Raw genomic sequence first — 22,025 nt, 5'->3', positions numbered from 1 at the left:
CCTGGGGGACCCCAAACTTTATCTCATGGGTTCCTGAGGAACATGTATCCATACTTACAAAGAAGTGTTGATCAGTAAGGTAAGAGACGAACCAGTTAAAAACATAACTAAACTAAACATAACTAACTTAACTAAACTAAACTAAACTCAAACTTAACTAAACTTAAATAAACTAAACTAAAGTAAACAAAACTATGCTAAAGTTAACTTAACTTAACTAAACTAACTAAGCTAAACTAAACTAAACTAAACTAAAGTACACAAGGAAATTATTTTACATGCCTGTCCACAGGTTCAATTCCCAGAGACAGACCTATGTTTTACATTTTCCCAGGCAAAGTTTGGCAGTGACTTGTACGTTACTCAGCTAAAAGGAGGAGACGTTTTTAAAAGTAAAAGAACTGACAGTAGCGCAAAAAAAAAAAACATGGTAAAGCACATGCACTCATTTAACAGATAGAGACAACTGCAGGATTTAAAAAGGATTCAAAACAATCCTGGACTGGCCCTCTTCCTCCACAGGAGCCACTAAGATAAACACCACATGAAAGTTCCTTGTAGTTGCTTTAGTATTTAAAATGTCACAAATGGTTGCTTTTAGACAAAAAAAGTAACTTAAGTGAATACCTCACTCTGCAGGTTTGACACCTCTTTAGCGTGTTGGGTGGCGATGGTCTCAGGCAGCAGAGAGTATAGATTGATGCTCATCTCCTTCTTACCCTCCTCTTTATACTTCACCTGTAGTAATCCAAAAATAATATGAGGGCATATTTATAACAAATTAGGAGACACAAAATATATCTTGTCATTACATTTTACATTGGAATAAAATGTCAAATTTATAATCTCAGCGTATTTTATCATTTATGTTGCTCACAGTAAGAAAAAGGAAAGATGCAGAGGAGATTCCAGCAAAAATAATTGTAATTTTTTCCCAGTAAGTATCAAAAAGCTAATTTTAGCACTGCGCACTAATGTTGAGCATATGGAGCTTAATAGAATAAATGATATATTTTCATTTGAAGAAAACAAAAAGCTGAGAGAGGTTGATCAAGTCTAGTGATCAAACATTAGTTCACATTCTGTCGAAGCCAAAAGAGCTTCAACACACCTCAATTCAGTTGGTACAAATCTGAATCTGTTTATCTAATGTTATTAGAAAAGGCCAGATTTAAGTAATCATGGAAGTCTTTCTTCATGGTAGTAGATAAATTACAGATCCCCAATATTTAAATATACTGACCTCTTGTTATGGTACCCTGACATGGGCCTGTTTGATAATACATTATTATTGTTTGACAATAATATGTATTCTCACATTGTCTCTGTTGGGTGACCAGACTATGTGAGTCGTTCTGTTTCAGGAAACTCAGGGTATACATTAATAACTATACCTTTCCTTTAAAAAAAACTATGGCATTGTTAATTTTCTCTCTTATCCTTCATTGTTTTGCTTTGTTTGAGTTTTACAGGAAATTATATTTTTCTTTTATTTTCATTCATTATTTTTACTTATTTTTTGTATCACTATCATCATCTCTCTATTTTATTTTATTTTGTCTTTATTTTTCTTTACAATTATTGTTATTTATCTATTTTAAACTAAGTCTTTTTATTATCACTTTTACTGTCTCTCTCTCTTTTCATGTGTAGAGGTAATTATCTGTGTATATTTACTTGTCTGGAAATGAACTTACACACTAAACTATGGAATGATGTATGTCCTGAATATTTCAATGAGTGAAACTGTTAAAAAATATCATATTCATGTCTCTGTGGTGTTATTCTGGTTATTGTACCTCACTGAGCAGCTCAGAGACTTCCTTGGCATGAGCTGTCTCTAAAGTCTCCGGGAGTAGAGAATACAAACACGAGTTCACGCCTTTCTTACCCGCCTCCTTGTACCGCATCTGAGAATAAAAATACATTTCAACGTACGGTAGCTTTTAAAAGTATGTACAGAAAAAAAATAAAAAATACAGTACAAACGTTTTTACAGTCACTTCTTTACAAGATTTCTTTGAGCACTAATGGTGTTGTCAATGAAACACTGCCTCACCTCGCTCTGCAGCTCAGCAACACTTTTAGCAAACTGAGTCTCAGAAGTCTCTGGGAGCTGAGAGTAGAAACTCTGGGAGAGGCTCATCCTGCAACCCTCCTTGTACTTACTCTGAGAGAGGACAGAACTATCTGTCAGCAGGTTACAATGATACTGAGTGTCATTGATTGAAACACTTCACTAAAATGTATTTCCAACATAAGAAAATAATTCAGGGAAGAGTTCAACTCAATTTAGTTAAATGTCATGATACACTAAATAACTTAAGATTTTTTTTTTGTTCAAGCAAAAATCAACTAAAACATGTCACTTGGGGCTCTGAATATTGCCATTATGTTGGGCATTGTTTAGTCAAAACACCCATTCCCATCTGTTTTTGACCAAATCAAATGAACTCTGCAAGTACATATGATGGAATGACCTTTAAACACAGGCCAAAATGATGACTTTACCATTGTTTACAGAGACAGTGTGGACAGTGAGCTCAGCTGTACCTCACTCTGCATCTCAGTCATCTCTCTGGCAAACTGGATCTCTGTGGTGTCGGGGAGCTGAGAGTAAAGAGAGGAAGGGGCTCCTTTAACCAGCATTTTAGGACGATAATTCACCTGAGAGAGAGAGTTGAAAGCAACATTGTCACTACTATCAGTATCAGGCTGTGCTTGCAAGATTAAAGTGGACCTATCATGCTAATTTTCAGGTTCATACTTGTAATTTGGTTTTCTACTAGAACGCGCTGAAATGGTTTTATGTTAAAAAATACTATTTTCCTCATACTGTCTGTGCTGGAACACCTGTATTCACCCTCTGTCTGAAATATTCTTTCTCAGCACGTGTTTCTTTTGGCCCCCCTTCTGAAAAAGCCCAGTCTGCTTTGACAGGTCAATGTTTACAGGTCTTACGCATCTCAGCGTCTCAGCATGGTCACTACAGCCACAGAATGACTGTAACAGAGTATAGCAGCACTTTCTCCCTTTAAAAATCACATATAAAAGCTTCTAAATAAAAACCTTCACAAACTGACTTGTTAAAGTAGGAATATGAGCCAAAATCAGGGAGAAATTGACTGTGTGTAGTGGCACTTTTTCCTGTTAAAAAAATCATCCAGAAAAAGCTTCACAACACAACTGGACATGTTCCAGCAGGAGCATGATCTGTTTCCCTGACATTAACATGTAGCAGTGTACTTCTAGACTGGGAATGACTGTTAAGTATAGAAGCACTTTCTCGCGTTAAACATCAACAGGAATATCATCTGAAATCTGGGAGAAGTGAACATCAGCAACCAAGATGATATGTTTCTCTGACATTAGCATGTAGCTACATGTAGCAGTGTACTTGCAGCCAGGGAACCACTGTGTATATTGGCACTCTTTCATGTTAAAAATCACCATTACAAGCTAGAGACAGACAGGAATCTCAGCAGGACGTCCCAACAGGAATCTGATCCAAAATTGAGGAGAAATTCACAACATCGGCAAAGAAGATTTACATGTTTCCCTGATGTTAGCATGTAGCTACATGTAGCAGTGTACTTGCACCTGGGGAATGACTGTGTATATTAGTACTCTTTCTGGTTTAAAATCACCAATTAAAGCTTCAAAATACAACTGCACATGTTCCAGCAGGAAAATGATCCAAATCTGGGAGAAATGAACAGCATCAACAACCAAGATGACATGTTTGCTTGACATGAGCTTGTAGCTATATGTGGCAGTGTATGTAATGTAAACACTTGCAGTAGTGTGGCTGGAGCAGACAAGCACATAAAGAAATCAAGAAACATTGGCAACCGAGCATTCAGAATGTTCTGAAGCCTGATGGTTTTGCTCACTGGGATAACTTTTACATACCTATTCCTCCTTATTTGAAACTTAATATGAACTTAATATGAACATCTGGCATTATTACACTACATATATGTCAGAAAATAAAGAAAAGCATAAACCCAATTTTATTTCACACTTCTCATAAATCCTGTGGCTACTATTATCACGTTTGTGTACCTCACTCTGCAGCTGTGACACCTCCAGAGCGTGTTGTATTTCTGGGGTTTCGGGGAGTTGAGAATAGAGGGAAATGGAGGCCTTTCTCCTCCCATCTTCTTTGTACTTTTTCTGAAAAAGAATATTAAATCTCTCTCAGTTCAAGAGGTTTTCAACAAGACTGTATTCAGCTTCCTGTGTTCCACTGCTGGAAAGTAACTAAGTACATTTACTCAAGTACATTATCAAGTTAAGTGAATGCATGCCTTTTACTTGTAGTGGAGTTTTTTCACAGTATGGTATCAGTAGTTTTACCTCAGTAAAGGATCTGAATACTTCCTCCACCACTGCTGTGTTCATGACACAAGTGAAATGACAATGAATCAAAAACCTTAAGTGACAAAGTACAAGTAATGACTGAAAGATGGCTTTGCAACACTGCTGGTAATTAGTGGTGCAGTCTTGATTTCTCCTGATATCTAAACTTGAAATAACATTCTGTGTTTGTCTTCTGTGTTTTATTCATTTGCGGTGGGATGCCTCTCAGCCAGACTTCCAGCTTAATCAAACCTTTAGCTGCCGACATAAAATAAACCGTGTGTGTGTTGATGCCCAGACTGCTCACTGATGAAATATGTTGAAACACAGCTGCTGTGTAGCTCAGAGTGTACATCCCTTTTGAATACCTCGCTCTGAAACTCGTGGACGGTCTTGGCCAGCTGCATCTCGGCAGTTTCAGGAAGCTGAGAGTACAAACTGCTGCTCATCTCCTTCCTTCCTTCCTCCTTGTACTTATTCTGAGGAGCAGAGAGAGTTTCAGGTCAAGAAGAAGATCTGAAAAGAGTGGAGCTGTTTGCTTCGAGCTAAATTAACAATAACAAAAGAGAGACATCCATACCTCTACCCTGTCACTGCCATGCTTTTTTATTATCCCATCATACATTTGGTTGTGTGTGTGTGTGTGCATGCGTGTGTGTATCCGTCTGTCCACAGCTTATCTCACCTACTACTGAAGCAATCAGCCTAATATTTTGTGTGTACATGTATGACAGTATGCCTAAGGATCTTTTGTGGTTGCAGTGATTCAAAGTTGTTGAAAAACCATTTTTATTGTTTGCGTTATACCATCATTAACTGCTGACTCCTCATTCCTCCTAACCAGCCAGTAGGGGCTGAATGTCATCAACGAAATCATGTAGCAAGGGCACAGAGCGAAAGGCATTCCTAGCGATAGACTCAGCTAAAAACAACGAGCCTTAAAGTCTGTTGCAGGACATAGTTTGGCCTTCATCATGGCTCAAAAACTGTAATCCATAGAAAGGTTTGGTCTCAACTATTCCAGGATGAATTCCACAGGGTGCAGCTGTGCCATGTGTATTGTCCAGAGTGGACTTGATCAGCTTCTGGGAGGTGAGTTGCGGCTGAAACACGGCTGCCATGCAGAGATCTGCACTCTACTGAGTACACTTTTCTAGTTTCACTTTGAACTCTGAACTCTAGGTTCTGTTATTTAAATACTGTGTCTGCTCATCTGGAAAATATTCTTTGATTGCTCATCAACTTTGTCACTTCTGTACTGTAGAAGACTGATACAAAAGAAAATTTGTTTGTATTTGTTGGTAGTTGGTAGGAGTGCCCTTGTTCCGTTTGTCTTGGTAACTTTAAGCCTTGTCAGGTTTCTTTCTTCTTTTTTTGCTTCCCTTTTTGCGGTTAGTCCGGGAGCTGAGTATTGCCCTTCTGTTTGATTCTGTAGTGCAACTGAGTTTTCATTTGCGAATTAGTGTGTATTTTTTGTTTTATTATTTTGGCATTTGGAGACCCTTTCACTTTATTTACTTCCAATTCTGCAAGGTTGTCAGCATAGTAGCTGACAACACTACTAATGATCCATTCCTCCATCCATCTAGTCAGCATAGTCCATCCATCCATCCATCCATCCATCCATCCATCATGTCTGACCTCACTCAGTATCTCCGTCAGTTCTTTGACAAACTGGGTCTCTGTGGTTTCTGGCAGCAGAGAATAAAGAGACGAGGAAATCTCTGTCTTCACATTTCCTTTGTATTTAATCTAAAACAAAAACAAACACAACATCATCAGTGTATATCGTATCGTATCGTATCGTATCGCATCGTATCGTATCAAATCATATAATACTTTCAAATATAGACCTATCAGCCAAAATATTACCACCACTGGCAGATAACATGAAAAACATTCATCATTACAATGCAATGTTCTGTTGGTAAACCTTGGGTCCTGACATTTCTGTGGATGCTGCCTGACACCCTCAACCCACCCAAACACCGTTGTAGACCCCATCTCATGGCAATGGCAGCCCCTGATGGCAGTGGCTCCTCCAGCAGGACAATTCACCACGTCACCTATGTCACACTGCAAAAACTGTTCAGGAATGGCCCGATGAACTTGACAAAGACCTCAAGGTATCAACCTGGCCTCCAGATTCCCCAGATCCCAATCTGATTGAGCATTTGCAGGATGTACTGGTACTCTACCTCACAACCTATAGGATTCAAAGGATCCATCACCAACGTCCCAGTTCCCGATACCACAACACCCCTAGAGGTACCCCTGATCCATGCCCACCATGGATCGGGGGTACCTCTGAGGTATCAGAGTATCTGCCATCAGGGAGTGCAATTACCATGAGTCGGGGTCCACAATGCTGTTTGGGTGGGTAGAGAGTATTAAATGCCATACAAGGGACCAAAGGTTTCCCAGCAAAACATTGCATTGTGATGAGATGATCGATGTTATTCACTTCACTTTTCAGTGGTTTTAATATTTTGGCTCATCAGTGTATTTCATAGTGCGCTGCAGGTTTTATGGAGTGATAATGTAAATGATCCAGTCTCTCAGCGTTGTCTGGACTTCACGTTAACCACATGTTGGTGTACTGAAGAGTAACTGTACCTCACTCTGCAGCTCTGAAGCCTCTCTGGCACGTTGAGTCTCAGGAGTATCTGGTAGGATGGAGTACAGTGACATCGACGCTTCCTTTTTTCCCTCCTCTTTGTATTTTGACTGAAACAGTTACACAAAAAAGAACAGAATGGTGGATCAATATGAGTGTGTGTGTGCTCTTGTACCTTCACCTTTGTGAGGACATTTGTTGAAATGTTTTTTTTGATAGTGAGAGTATTTGGTTTTCTCCTCTTTGAAGGTTCAGATTTGGTTTAAAAATTTATGTATTATATCAGTGAGGGTCCTCACAAGTATTAAAGAACAACCATGTATGTTTTGTGTGTGTGTGTGTGTGTGTGTGTGAGAAGACCTCAGATATCACAGCGCTGATGTTCTTGGCATGGATGAGTTCGGCTCCAGGAACAAACAGACTCTGACCCCTCATCTTCTCAAAGTCCTCCTTATACTTTACCTGTAGGGAGGTAGGGCAGACATGAGAGAGTGGGTGTGCGTGTGTGTGTTTGTGTGTGTTATGTGACTTTATATTGCATGCGAGCTGAACTCCTGCTGCACTGTGCTCCTCTCCCAGGAGGAATGTTGCGCTAGTTGTTTTGCAGTGTTTTATTCTCTCAGAGGAGCTCGGCTGTGTGCAGCATGAATGAATTATTTTTAAAAATCTCCTGCTATATCACTTCTGAAACATTTAAGGAATGAACAAATTCACACAAAGAAACAATAAAAAATGTGCCAAAAAAGAACTAGCCAGAATGTACTTAAAACTGCATTAACAATAAATTTAAGTGTCTCTTTTTAGATGAAAATATGATTAAATGATGACTATGTTTAAACAGAAAAAAACTGCATTAAGTACATTTTCGTATTTACACTGGTGCCAATATTTAGGTGTGGGTGCAGCACACAGTACTGTGTGAATACCATTGAAACTGATTGTTCACCATCTTTATATATTCATCAGGCTCAGAAATTATCTTTGCAGCAACAGTAAGAAATTGAGCAAAACAACAAACAAAAGCGGAAAAATGCATTTTAATAAGCAATAATGGAAAAAGAATGTATACATATCTTGTCTCCTTCTCTCTCACAAAACCTGATAATAATAATAAACAATAATCCTTACAGATAACATCTGGAAGATGGAATTAGTCATGTTTTGCATTTTATTTTGAGTTTGTCACGTTGACAAATCCCTCATAATTACAATGAGTTTACTGTCAGCTTTGTCAAAAAGAGGATGAAACAATGTTCATGTCAGGAGCTCCGCGGTTATGCATAAATAAGCTGGATATATGGGAATTCTGAGGGAATTCTGAAGGATTTAAGGGAGTGCAGTATAGAATTCCTCAAAGCTGTGACAAGTAATCAATTGGATTTCTATCCAAGCACAGCGCAAATTTTAACCAAATTCTCAGAAAAATGGCAAAGGAAACTGCACATTTTTGTACTTTTCCAAATTGATAAATAATTAGAGAAGACATTCAGTGTTTGATTTATCATTATGATCATTCTTAAAGTACTGGTACTAATAAAATGGGGTATAATACCAGTTTTAATGACAAGGTATTGACATCCCTTCTAGAATGGGAATACTGTGCAAGACTAATATGCCCGTGTCCATCTGACATTTCTACACAGAATGCTATGGTTACTCCAAAGATTTAGGCTTTATATAGCCCGGGCTACTATATCTCATTATCTTGAGAATACAGAGTTTGGTTATATCTCAAGAGAATTGTCTCATTATCTCGGGAATACATTTGCTGTTTTGAGATGATGGCATAAATAACTTGTGATCTTGAGAAAACAAAATTGAATTGTCACAAAATGTTTCAATCCTTCGTTGTTTAGAGATTTCGTAATTTTCCATATATTGCAGTACTTTATGGGACAGACAACAGCATTGATGGACTTTATTTCAAACATGTGCCACAGTTTGGTGCTTGGCCGCGTGTGATTGGACGTTTGGTCAAACAACAGACCGGCAGATTTTCTGGAGAGACCCAGGAGAGAAAAATGGAATTAATCCACCGATGACAGGCTGTCTGCCCCAATCTGTGAGAGGAAACCAGAGTGGGCACAAAAACTGAAGTAATGGTACCAAACTGGCTTCGAACCAGCAAGCTTGTGACAGTCCAGGAAGTGGTCAAGGTCAGCGTTGACACAACTATGTATTTCTAAATGTCCTCTTGTGGACATTGTTTATTATTGTGTAAATTTTTCTGCATGTGCTGTCAAAGCTCTCTCTCAATTCAGGCTGCCAGGAGCACAACTTTGAAGCAGCGTACGTCTCTATGGTAACAGCAAAATCACAAAACTGGCTTTAGGACTGTGGTGAACGCAGAGCTGCACCAGGAAGATGAAGAGCGTTTTATATCCCACCACAAAACTGTGCCTGTGCAGCAGATTGTGACTAAAGTCTTTAAACTTGTGGAAAAGGTGCATGTGATGATAATAAAGATGTTTGACAGACAGGTGGCACAGCAGCAGCAGCTGAGGAAGAAGTGAAGATGATTTTATAAAGTGGGTTGACTTGCTTCCACTGTAGCTGATGAGTCATTCTGCTGGTGCAAACAGCCAAGCTGCCAAGTTTGACTCACACCAGGGAATCAATATCTCACCCTCCCACATCCTACAACAGCATTCACCCTCATTCACCGATTCACTGCCAGATATACGCTTTAAACTGCTGCTGCACAAGTCAAAAAGAAGGCTCTCTCCTTTGAGTGTAAATTCCCCCTCTAGGTCGAATAAAGGGCAGTCACTGCATCTTTGGAGGGATTGTTACCAATGGCAACCCTGCGTTCAGTTCATATGTGAAGCGGCAGAGTAAGAGGATGACGCGTTGAAGAGTTCATACCCAGAAATGTTTCTATTCATGAGTTGAAAATCAAGCAGAAACTGCAGCAGATATTACACACTGAGATAATTGGGTCATATAGCTCTGATGAATACTGCGTCAACTTTTGACCACGTGTACCGATATATGCGTCACTGCACTAGTGTGGAGGATTTATTCTTAAACATCAGAAAGTAAAATGAGTTCAGACAGAGGCGTGTTGTGTTTGTGTCCTAGTACTCTGTGTATCTTTCAGTACCCTAATAAAAAGTGAGTGAAACAACATAGTGACCATACAATAACTAAAATAAATTGTATTGTATCGTATCATATTGTATCGTATCGTATCGTATCGTACCGTATCGTACCGTATCTCATCTTATCTTATTTTAACTTATCTTGATTATCTTAACTTATCTTATCTTATCTTATCTTGACTATCCTTCTGCAATATAAGGCCACAAAATGCCTTTTTTGCCACTATTTACAGTGCTGGAATTTAAGTAAATTTACTCAAATATGGTATTTACAAAAAAACTTACTTCTTTCACAATCTGACCATTTGTACTGTACATCATTTATTCACCATGTGTTACTTTGAATTTGGGATTGTTGCATCCTCTACAGTGAATGACAAATCCAAAAAAAAAGGCCAACATTTTTCATGAATTGCAGTCGAAGGCAACTGTGTTTAATGACAAAAACATATAAAAATTATATAAATTATATAAAAACAACAGTTTAACAAACCCACACACAACCTGCACAGTATAACCCAAGCCTCATTTATCCAGTTGTATGCTTAGGAATTCCCAAAAACATGAATCTTTACTAAGAAAGTACAATGTAAAACACTTCTGCCATAGCGCGCCCTGAATGTGCTTGAGCACGCACGTAGATATGAGCTCCGCTTAAGCAGAGTCAAAACACATGGACGTATGGGATGGTTTGCACTGACATGTTTTAAAACTGCAATGTTTTAGCGAAAATACATGTGTGTGGGAAGCACTGAGCATGTGACTGGATAAATGAGACGTGGAGTATACTTGTGTGCAAGTTTGTAAACAGATGTTTTGAAATAGTTTTGCTGTAGGAGTGGGGGAAAAAATTGATACAGCATAGTATCGTGATATTTTGTGTGGCAATATTGTATCATCACACAGTGCCAAGTATCAACTTATTTTACAAATTATTAATATTACAAATACAAATTAGACTTCAGGTAGCCTACTAGAATCACATAATCATTTGCTTTCTCAGTCCACTACATACATTTTGCCTCAAAAAAAGAAAGAATAATAATAAATAAAAAATAAAAAAATTGCTGAAGTGAGATGAACAGACTAAAACTTATTTTACTTATCTTATTAGATAAAACCGAAGTTTTCCTTTGTGAACATAATTTACAGTTGAAAAAGGTAATAAACTGCAATATAATTTATCACAATACTCAGCGTATCCCAACATATTTAAAATTGCAATAATATTGTATTATGACGTAAGGATTGTGATAATATTGTATCGTGGATCCTCTGGTGATTGTAACTCCTATTTTGCTGTCAATAAAAGTGGTCCCCAATTACTTCAGTACATAAAGAATGCTTACATTTTGGGATTCTTCATTCACTGTGGAGGCATGCGAGAAAAACAAAGTTTTCTCCATAATAATGGTCATGCTGCGGGTGAAGTTCAGTTATAAGGTGCATTTTATGTCACTTTGTACTTCTACTCCACTACATTTTGAGGCAAATATTGTACTTTAACTACACTATTTTTTTTTTTTAATGACTATTGTTTATTTGATGGCTTTAGTTACTTTGCAGTTTCTGATTAATAATACAAAATATAAATCAACTAATCAGCCTAAAATGCCTGATTTTACAGCACCTTTTCTAAAAAACGTGCTTTGCATGTTGCAGTGTTTTAAAGTGTTTTTTTTTCTGGCAAGGACATTGTAGGAACAATGGAAAATTGCAAACACAATCACGTTTTATTTAATGTATTAAAAATTAAGGGTTGCTTGTTCAAGTAAGAATAAAACCGCACTGTTCTGAGTTTGCAATTCGTACTACACTAACATTACCGCTAACCTGCATATTTTCTCTTCAGATCTCTTTACCTCAATTCTGTCAGTATGCAGTGCAATAGATGTGGATGTATGGTCATGGTAATTTATTTATTATTTATTAAATGTAGAACTTCAACTTGTAATTGAGTATTTTTAGACTGTGGTATTTCTACTTTTAAATAGGTTAAGATTTCATCTATTACTCATAATCAGTTATTTCTTCATGAGCTCTTTGTGACACCTGAGGAGATAAATACACACATATCATGCTGTAAGGCTGTTGGTCTATATAACATCATGTATACAGCTCTCACTACAGGTGTAACAGAGTCCTTGAATAACAAACTGACATTGAATGAACTTACATCACTGATGAGCAGGCTGCACCTCCTGTTGAATGCTGGGTCTGGTAGAGGAGGCTTCTCATCAGAGGAGGCCTGCAAACACAAAAGTGCACATAAGACCTCTGAGGCCAATAACCACAATGGCATTATCTAGACAAAAGTCAGCTATAGCCACTATTTTGTGCTGTTAATCTATGTATTTACATGCATGTATCATTTTCATGCTAAATAGATGAGTATCAAGTGTTTCCTAGAAGACCTTCAGCCAGACCTTGTCATGGCTTTTAACCCCTTTTAATCTGCAGCGAAAACGGCATCCTCAGCTGATATCATGGTCTTTCAGAGGCTGTAGCAGACTGAGTTTTAAAGCTGAAGATACTGGTATCATATAAAACGAGAAGATCAATGGAATCCATTCGTGCCATCCATGTCATACAAGCTTTTTGGGTAGGTGGTTAAATAATGCCACGAAGTAAGGCTAAAAAACTGGCATGACCATTTTAACAGGGGTCACCTGACCCCTCACCTTGAGATATCTGAATGAAAGTCAGTTCTATAGGAGGCCATTTTTTCAGAAATGCCCACTTCATGCTAGTCCCATGCAGCTTTTGGCAAAAAACAAGCAGTTCCCCCCAAAGCAGTACACGTGTTTTTTTGCCTAAATTTGGTCTGACTGGAAAGCTGAGACTCCTGTGGATTCAGTGAGCACAATTTTATTCATGTATGATGATGTTAGTCCCCAAAGTAGCTATTACATTGTAATGAGACCATTTTCTTTAAAACAGGCATCATTGTATAAAATGACCTTTTGTGACCTCCGGAATAATCAAGGCTCCATGAAACTTTTCAACCACAAACTAAAGACATATAGATTTTAGATGGTGAATGGCTTTCATGGGTATATTGATAATGAGGGGGTTTCTGCAACAGAAGTGCTCATCATTCCAATCTCCAATGAAGTTCTTACAGAAATCTCCAAATGTCAAAGGTTTTTGATACCAAATCAGATCAATGTGGTATTTTATTACTGGTATAGTGGTTTTCTTCTTTGTTCTGGCGAGGAGAATGACCAGCTTCCTCATGGCAAATGAATACATTGGCACAAGCTGCCAGAAGGCTTGAATCCCAGGACTCCCAGGATGCATCAAGCACTCTTCCATGATTTGGGAACAAATCAAGCGTGCAAAGAGAGAGAAGAGAGACCTGCATCTGGTGTGGTTAGCCTTGCAAAGGCATATGGCTCAGTGTTGCACAAGTTGATAGATTTCGCCTTGCAATTTTTTCATGTCCCAGATTGTGCTCAGAACATCATCACAAGATACTTCAACAACCTGCACATATGCTTCACTCTGGAAGGCTTCACAACAGGATGGCAACAGCTGGAATGTGGATTTGCCATAGGATGCACCATCTCCCCCATCCTATTCGTGTTAGCCTTTGAAATAATCCTCGGAGGACAAAGACAGGTAGTGGGCAGCATCAAGCTAACAACAGGTGAGAGGGTCCCACCACTGAGGAGGTACATGGATGACGTGACAAGCATCCCTCAGAGGGGACCATGCACGACCAGGCTCCTCAAGCGCATGGACGAGCTGCTCACATGGGCAAGAATGAAAATCAAGGCTGCAAAATCAAGAAGTCTATCAATAAGGAAAGGCGTGCCACATGTCAGGATCACCTTTCTGGCGGGAGGGAAGCCCATTCCACAGCTGGCCAGAAAACCACTGAGAAGCCTGGGGAGGCAGTACACCACCTGACTTGTCCAACAGGTGGTGCGACCAGCACACACTATCCCAAAGTGTGATGTGGCCACTAAAAGTCTGTGAAATTCCCACGGCAGAGGTCAGCAGGGTCGACAGCTTAGCAAACAGCTACAACCGAAAGTGGTTCGGCTTTCCCCACTGCTTTTCGGACACAGGCCTCTGCGGCCCATTAGCCTACGGTACAAGCAAGAGAAGGCACCCCTTGCACTGGAGCTGAAGGACTCAGCTGACCCACTCATAAAGAGTACAAAAGTCCCCATACACAGAGGCTGCAAGTGGAAGGTGCAGGCTAAGGTAGACCGTGCCATCTCCAGTCAACAACACTGGGAGGTGATGGGGTCAGTCCAGGTTGGTTGTGCTGGCCTGGGCTGGGGAGCACCACGGCACTTCTTGTCAAAGCCACTAAGAAATAACAGATGACCATGGTGGTGGATGAAGTTCACCACTGAGAACAGGTGCATTACCTGGGCAGACATCTGGAGGACGCCTCAATCAAGGCGTAGCTTCCAGTTAGGAGCAGCCTATGACACCCTCCCATGCCCCCCAAATCTCACCCAGTGGTTTGGAAATGAGGTAGGCCACCCCCTGTGTGGCAACATCAAGGCAAGCCTTCAGCACATCTTATCAGGATGCAAAGTGGGGCTGACCCAGGGATGCTTCACGTGGTGCCATGATCAAGTCTTGATGAAGCTGGCTGAGGTCCTGGAACTGTAGTGTAGTGTAGCAGCAAACAGCACACCAGCAACAACACAGCCTGCCCTAACAGGCTTCATCAAGCCTGGCAGCACACTCCAAGCTCCTGCTCAGAAGGTGAACACCATGCTCATGCCGGGCAAAGAGTGGCAGATGGTGGTGGACCTCAAAAAGCAGCTGGTCTTCCCAAGAGAGAACAGCTCTCTGGCCAGATATTGTCATGTGGTCTGCAGGGGAAAAGAGGGTCCTTCTCATTGAGCTTACCATCCCCTGGGAGGAGGGCATGACAGCAGCCCACGAAAGGAAGCACCTCAAGTACTCCGAGCTGGCAGCGGAGTGCCAAGAGGCTGGCTGGAAAGCCAGGGTTTCACAATCACAATCAGCACAGTTTTAAGATCAGTGTCACCAATTCAGTATCTGACCAAATGTCTCCCCTTCTGTGCATGTGACATGACGCTGAGTAATGGCCCGAGAAGTGTTTTGTGCAGAACATCATGATGTCACAGTAAAGTTTACCTTTGACCTTTTGGACAAAAAATGTAATCACTTCATCATTTATCCTATTAGACATTTTGTGTGAAATTTTGTCATAATTAGCAAATTAATTCCTGAGTCATGGCCAAAACCATGTTTTGTGAGGTCAAAGTTACCTTGACCTTTGACCACCAAATTCTATTCAGTTCATCGTTGAGTCCAAGTGGACGTTTGTGCCAAATTTGAGAAAATTCCATTAAGGCTTTCTTGAGATATCATATTCATGAGAATAAGACAGACGAGGTCACAGTGACCTTGACCTAAAATAAAAAAAATCCTTAAATTTAGCACCAAATCTGTGAAAAAAATGTTATAAATCCTGAAATTGCTGCAACCTATGAAACATAATAGAGCATGCAAATGGCCATCATATACTTCTATCATAATGTTCTAAACCCTTATACACTGTAAACTTTCAAAGTCTGAATCGGCGCCGAACCAAAACAAAATGTTTATGACTAGAAAAACTTGACACACTGCTGGGCTGCATCTCAAATTAATTTTCAGGTTCCAGCTTTAAGATGATGTTTATTGCTTTTGATGTGGTGTATACTGTTGACCTGTTATCTCCCACCCTTTAAAAGACACAAATGAGTGGAGAGAAGGGTGGAATAGAAGAGGTTAAACTGGTATAAGATGCCACATCTCTCTGTTGTACCTCAGTCTAATGATGGTAATTAAAGGACAGGTTGGTCTCACCCCACTAATAATACTAAGACAGAGCAACCTGTGAGTCAACCTCAGGAAACTCTTCTAATTCATGCACCATCAATCCCTCACTTCTTTCAACAGGCCCTGATTCAGTCCTAAAATCCCACTATCAAAGGCTAATAATAATGGCAAATTTTCATTTGTAGTTCCACTAATCCTCTCTGAGCCCGTACGAAAACCTGCAGTGCCAGGCAATGCCCCATGCCAAGGTCAATACAAAGACTCACAGTCAGAGCTGAGAGGGGGGTTCTCTGCAGAGGAACTAAATCTGCCTCTCAGCAGACCTCATCAAAGAAAAGCTAAAACCTCAAAGACGTTTAGCAGTGCTCAGGATTTAGCTACAGTTTGGGAGCATTGTGTGTATTGACGTAGTGAACAGGGAAATTACTGCATAGAAAGAATTACATAATTAAAAGACCAAGGGGTCCGACTGCTGGAAACTTTGACTTCTTATGAGATCCCCTACAGGGTCTTCTCTGGTTTTAACAAAGCTGTGTCTTACATCAGATGAAGATCAGCTACTGATAGGATATAAAATCATATTTCTTTTGAATAAAATGATGACTATAAATGTGTTAAAGTTGTAAAAGAACATTTTAATCAGGCTGGGCTATATAATGATATTATATCAATATCAGAATATGAGACTAAATATCTGAGCAAGACACACTTTTTTAATTCTTTTAGAATATAATAGAATGGAATAGAATATATTATTGTCCACCATAGGTGGAAATGTGTTTTCGGCTCACCAAAAACACAAAAGACAACATTGTAAATGCAGACAAAGCTATGGTTTTTTTTGTGGACATTTTGTGTCTTGTGGTTGTTTTCACCATTTCTGTAGTTATTTTGCATTTCTTTGCCGTTTCTTTGCATCTTTTTTTTGTTTTTGTGTCTCTTTGTGGTTGTTTGTCGTCATTTTGTTTTGTTTGGTAATTTTCGTTCAGGTAATTTTCTGTCTTCTTTTGGTCGTTTTGTGTTGCTGTGTAGTCAGTTCAGTTGGTGTCTCCTTGTGGTCGTTTGTAGTAAATATGTGTCTTTTTGTTGTCGTTTTGCCCAATTTTGAAATTATTTTGTGTCCCTTTGCAGTTACTTTGCATCTCTTCATCTTTTTGTGGTCTTTCAGTGGTTGTTTGTAGTCAGTCTGTATATCCTTGTGTTTTTTGTGTCTTTTTGTAGTTGTTTGGGTCTCTTCGACGTAATTTTGCTTCTTATTGAGATAAGTCTGTGTCTTTCTGGTCGTTTTCTGTTGCTGTGTAGTCATTTTGTGTCTCTGTGTGCTTGTTTGTTGTCAGTTTGTGTCTTTTTGTGGTTGTTTTTCCCATTTTATAGTTATTTGTGTCTCTTTGTAGTTCCTTTGCATCTTTTTGCATTATTTTTGTGTCTTGTTTTTGTCTCTTCCTGATCAGTACATGTTAGTTTGACTGACACTTTCAGACACTGGACCTATGCCTAGCATTGTAGTAGGCCTGTGCAGTAATACATCTATGTTCATGTGTTCATTTTTCTGACAAATTTGATTTTAAATGATTATTTGATGCTATAGAAAGGGGGTCATGATTGACTGGCTTGGTTTGCTTGCAATTGGTCAGACGGCAGTAATTCAGTACTGCAGAGATTGCTACGGCACAGAGACTGGCTCTAAGATGGCAGCCCCTGTATTCAGAATATTTTGGCTTCATTTTTTGTATTGCAGGAAGAAGTTGTCAACATGTCTTCCATCTTTATGTACAATCAACGGAGGACCCAATCTTGTTTTTCCACCAGGGAGTGCCACATAGCAATTGCTTTTTACGGAGAGATCAGCAGCTGTTTTTGTTTGTTTGTTTGTTTGTTTGTTTGCTAAAACATGACGTTTTCCTAACCATAACTAAGTAGTTTTTGTGCCTAAACCTAACCACACATTAACCACAGGGTTGTTTAAATATTAAGTTTCAATGTATCCACTATATAATTAAAATGTAACAGATCTGCTGATTAGGTTGAATTTTCTGAACTTACCAGACTGTCCTAGCTGTTCTTTTATTATCCTTGTATTGTACTCACTTAGTCATTATATCCTTTTTACTGTCAATTATTTATCAAAAATCTCATTGTGTAAACATTTTGTCGATATCGACATATCTGGTCAAAAATATTGTGATATTTGATTTTCTGCATATCGTCCAGCCCTAGTTATTAAACCAATTTGGCTGAAAAGATCTGATTTATCACTCAAGGGCTTTAACAGTAGGAAATGGTGAGGGGAAAAAAACATTTCAATTCTACAGGCAAATAAGAAAAGCTCAGGTTCTGAAGAGCTGAGACAGACATCTTTGCATTGTTAAAACCTCTGAAAAATACCAGCACGAACATGCAGTGTTGTGTTATCTAAAAGATAACACATTAATTACCTGGTTCCTCACATGAAAACAAGTGGGACAACCGTCCCCCAAACTGAACATTTTTAATCAAGATTTGCAGGTACATGCTGATTTAGGAGTCTCACTTCATGATTTTCTTTTCTTTAGTTTATTATCTGATTTTTTATTTTTTTTTTGATTTAACTGAGCTGACATTTTGATTTGGGGTTGTTTATGTTGAGTTTTAAAAGTCACAGGAAGTTCTCACCTCTGATTCCCAAGTTTCCAACAGCTTCTTTGCTTGACTCTCATCTTTCTCTCCATTCTCTTCCTCTCCCCCCTCCATCTCTGCTTCCTTTTCATCCTCCTCTATCTCTGATTCTTTTCCCTCCTTCTCCATCTCTTCCTTCTCCTCTTCCGCCTCTGTTATTATGTCAGTTTCAACCTCCTCTACGTCCATCCTTCTTGTAGTCGTGTCAACAACCGTAGTCAGTGTCGTCACTGTTGTTAACACCGTCTCGTGGATGGACTCTTCTCTCTCCCCCTCCGCTGTCATAACCTCTTTCATCTCTCCAACCAACACCGGAGCAGCTGGGGCTTCCCCTTCCTCCATGTCAGTCACCTCTGAGGACAAAGTTTAGTTTCAGTTCACTCATAAAGCTATTTTTTAAATGCATGTAACACTTTAAAAGAACAAACTCAACAGCAGAGGTAATAAAAACAAGGTAAGACACAACATAAGGCCAGGATCATTAAAAAGGGAAACAACAACCGAGGTTGTGGCAGAAGTCTATAAAAATATAAATGAGTTTGAGGAAGTAATTTAAAAGATCATATACAGTAGATCAAGCCAGCAGAGCTCTGCAGACAGGTTTATTTGCTCGTAAAAGCCTAAGAGGAACAACATTTGTATTTCTTACACTAAAATATACAGCCTGGTGGAAGACGGGAACAAAACTACAGAGATTGTGGACTCCTTACAGAGTAAATGCAACCTCCTTTCTGCTCTGATGATCCGCCCTGATACAACAGAGAAGTGGAAGGTAAGTGAGGAGGCACACATCTGTATGAGGCGTAGCTTTGTGGCCATGAAGTTTGTGATGACGATGGGAGTTGTGGGTGCGGGTTCAGGACAGACTGACCACAAAACATTTATTGTAGTGTGCACTGACTGCCTGTCCGGAAACTTGTCACGGTGGCAGCTATTTTGTTTCCATTGCAACGTCAATAAACCAGAGAGATACAACATTTATGTGCTCTTGCCAACAAGTCCTCCAACCCATAAGACCACATAGGTTGTTTGTTAAATGGACTGCACTTGTATAGTGCCTTACTAGTCTTCTTGACCACTCAAAGCACTTTTAACATTACTGAGTACCATTCACCCATTCACACACGCATTCACACACTGGTGGCTGAGGCTATACTATACAAGGTGCCACCTGCTACTCAGTAACCATTCACACGCTCTCATACACTGATGTTCCTACAGTATACCCTCTAATACAATCCACAGGAGCGTTTCCTTAATTAGTGCCCCTACCACCATTTGCCAAAAAGACATGTATGACCATTAACTGTTGTAATTGTAAACATGTGATTAACGTGAAATAGCCCCAGTTTGGTTAGGTTTAAGCAACAAAACTACTTAGTCAGGTTTAGAAGAGATCATGGCTACAGTTAAAATAAGCACATCTATTATGTAACTTGAGTTGAGTACATTAAGTATATTATGCAAGTTAACCTATAGTTGGAAACTTTAAAAATTACTTTTTTTTCATAATTGCTGCAGCTGTCAATATATTCACAAAGCACTAATGAGACAGATAATCTGTGAAATTTAAACATACTCCTCTGCCTACCTTTGCCTTGTAGCATAGAGACAGAGCACACTGAAGTCTTGCCCCCGCCGGAGGGGAAAACAATTCATTGCTCTCCACTGAATTTGTATTGAGTGAAGGTGCCTCCTTGTCATTTACGTCAGCTAGCAAAAATCACAAAAAATACCTTAAAGCTGTTTTGTGGTGGAATGTACTACTAATATGGTCAAGAATCCTTAAATGGAGCGAAACCTGCGAACTAGCTCAGGCAGTCAACTCGAGCTGCACTGATTCATACACACACGTCATACGTCACTGCCCATATGTCATCATCCAATACACCCTCCAAATTTGGCAGTCAATTTAAGCTGCAAAATCTTCCCAGCTCTCTCTTTGCATTGTCTATGCTGCTGCTGCCCTGCATCAGTACTGCCGCTCGCTCTTTCAGCCCCACCTCCACCCCAGTATCCACCTGTAGGAAAGATTTAATCGTCACTTCCCAATATCTCATGTAAACATATCTGAGGGAAGTGATGAGGCTGGAGTCTAGACACCAAACTAACTATGTTCTGCTGTTGAAATAAACATTTAAACTGACTGAACAAATTTTTTACAAGCTGCCTAACCAAAAAACTGAGCTTTGAAGCAACAAGTGGAATCAACAGGACGATATGGGGAAACAGAGAGATCCTGACACTCAGTATGCCTACGTGCTGCTAAACAAACATAAGAAGTTGACGCTAACTAATCCATGTAAGGCCTGTTTTTTTTTGTTTTTTTTCTTTGTTAGCTTAAATGATGAGCTTACCTGGTGATTCAATAAAATAGCTGCAAATCTCAAAGTATATCACTACTGGTCATTCAGTGGGATCATTTCTCCAAGATGAGCAAGGTCAGGAGAAGAGAATACTCAGAACATTTACATGACATTAGAGAATATCAATTTATTGTGTTAGTCCAACTAAAACCGGACTTTTAAAATAACATGTAGACATGTAAGTCTGACTAAAATTGTACTAAAGCAAATTAAATTTCCCGAGGTCAGACTAACACCCAGATAATAATTTGACGTGGAAGTTGAATAGCATTAAATGCATAACAGAAGAGGAAGCAGGTAATAAATCTGGTGAAATCTACGTCCAGATCTCTGCTGAAAGTGTTATGTATTACATTATTATATTTCAAATGTACAGAGCTGTAAAGTTGTCCACCATGGTACCAGTTTGCTGTTAGCTAACTGTAACTAAGTTGTTTGTTGATTGTTTGGTCTGTGACATAATAGGTCAACCGGAAAAAGGTCCAACACTAACAAGCTGAAAGGGGGCATAGTGCCACCTATCGTAGTAGAGTCGGACATACTTCCGTCAATAAATCAATTTCTCTCCCATGCTTGCACTCTGGGACAAAGACAGTAGTCCAATTAAATCGCCCTTCCAGCTTTAACTGAAGCTCGACTTAGCTGTGTATGTAAACATACTGACTGAGATAGACCTACAATACTGAGTTTATCAATGGAACTTTTCCTCTCTGGTAAACATAAAGTGCTAAAATATTCCTTTGACATGCTGAAATCTAATGTATTTAGAGAGCTACAGGCAGTATGTTAGCTTGCTGTTAGCCCTTGGTTGCGTATTGTGGCATCAACAGTTTTCCCTTCTGGTGGGTGTGGATTTCAGAGTATGGGGTGTTGTGCTCTGTCTCTATTTCTAATTACTTTACTGCATGCAAACAAAAAACAACCAATCAGAGCCGAGGGGTCTCTAACACAGCTGTCAATCATGTCAACCGCTGCTTGAATCTCCGGTCAAACTGTCAAACTTGGCAGGACTGATCAAATGTGAATCAAGATTCTGTTACTACATTGTCTATTTCTCACCTAAAATCTTTTAGAAACATGTTTTATGAAAACAAATTAGACAAAAGA

At 39.3% G+C, this 22,025-nt stretch overlaps 1 protein-coding gene across 1 annotated transcript in view; it reads right to left on the bottom strand.

Annotated features, from left to right (window-relative positions):
• LOC126397572 (nebulin-like) overlaps positions 1-22,025 on the bottom strand; it is a 114,449-nt gene that overhangs the window by 83,784 nt on the left and 8,640 nt on the right. Inside the window, exons 3-13 of the mRNA XM_050056453.1 lie at positions 18,550-18,905; positions 12,257-12,328; positions 7,340-7,441; positions 6,979-7,089; positions 6,004-6,114; positions 4,731-4,841; positions 4,066-4,176; positions 2,554-2,667; positions 2,060-2,170; positions 1,800-1,910; positions 628-738 (exon numbers count right to left, since the gene is read on the bottom strand). Of these exons, the coding sequence (XP_049912410.1) occupies positions 628-738; positions 1,800-1,910; positions 2,060-2,170; positions 2,554-2,667; positions 4,066-4,176; positions 4,731-4,841; positions 6,004-6,114; positions 6,979-7,089; positions 7,340-7,441; positions 12,257-12,328; positions 18,550-18,894 (1,410 nt within the window). The 5' untranslated portion in view covers positions 18,895-18,905. The remainder of the gene's footprint in view (positions 1-627; positions 739-1,799; positions 1,911-2,059; positions 2,171-2,553; positions 2,668-4,065; positions 4,177-4,730; positions 4,842-6,003; positions 6,115-6,978; positions 7,090-7,339; positions 7,442-12,256; positions 12,329-18,549; positions 18,906-22,025) is intronic.

Source organism: Epinephelus moara, chromosome 11, assembly GCF_006386435.1.
Source record: "Epinephelus moara isolate mb chromosome 11, YSFRI_EMoa_1.0, whole genome shotgun sequence".
In the NCBI taxonomy this organism is placed as follows: Eukaryota; Metazoa; Chordata; class Actinopteri; order Perciformes; family Serranidae; genus Epinephelus; species Epinephelus moara.
Note: the sequence above shows the minus strand (reverse complement) of the source record. Positions and strands in the feature narration are given on the sequence as shown.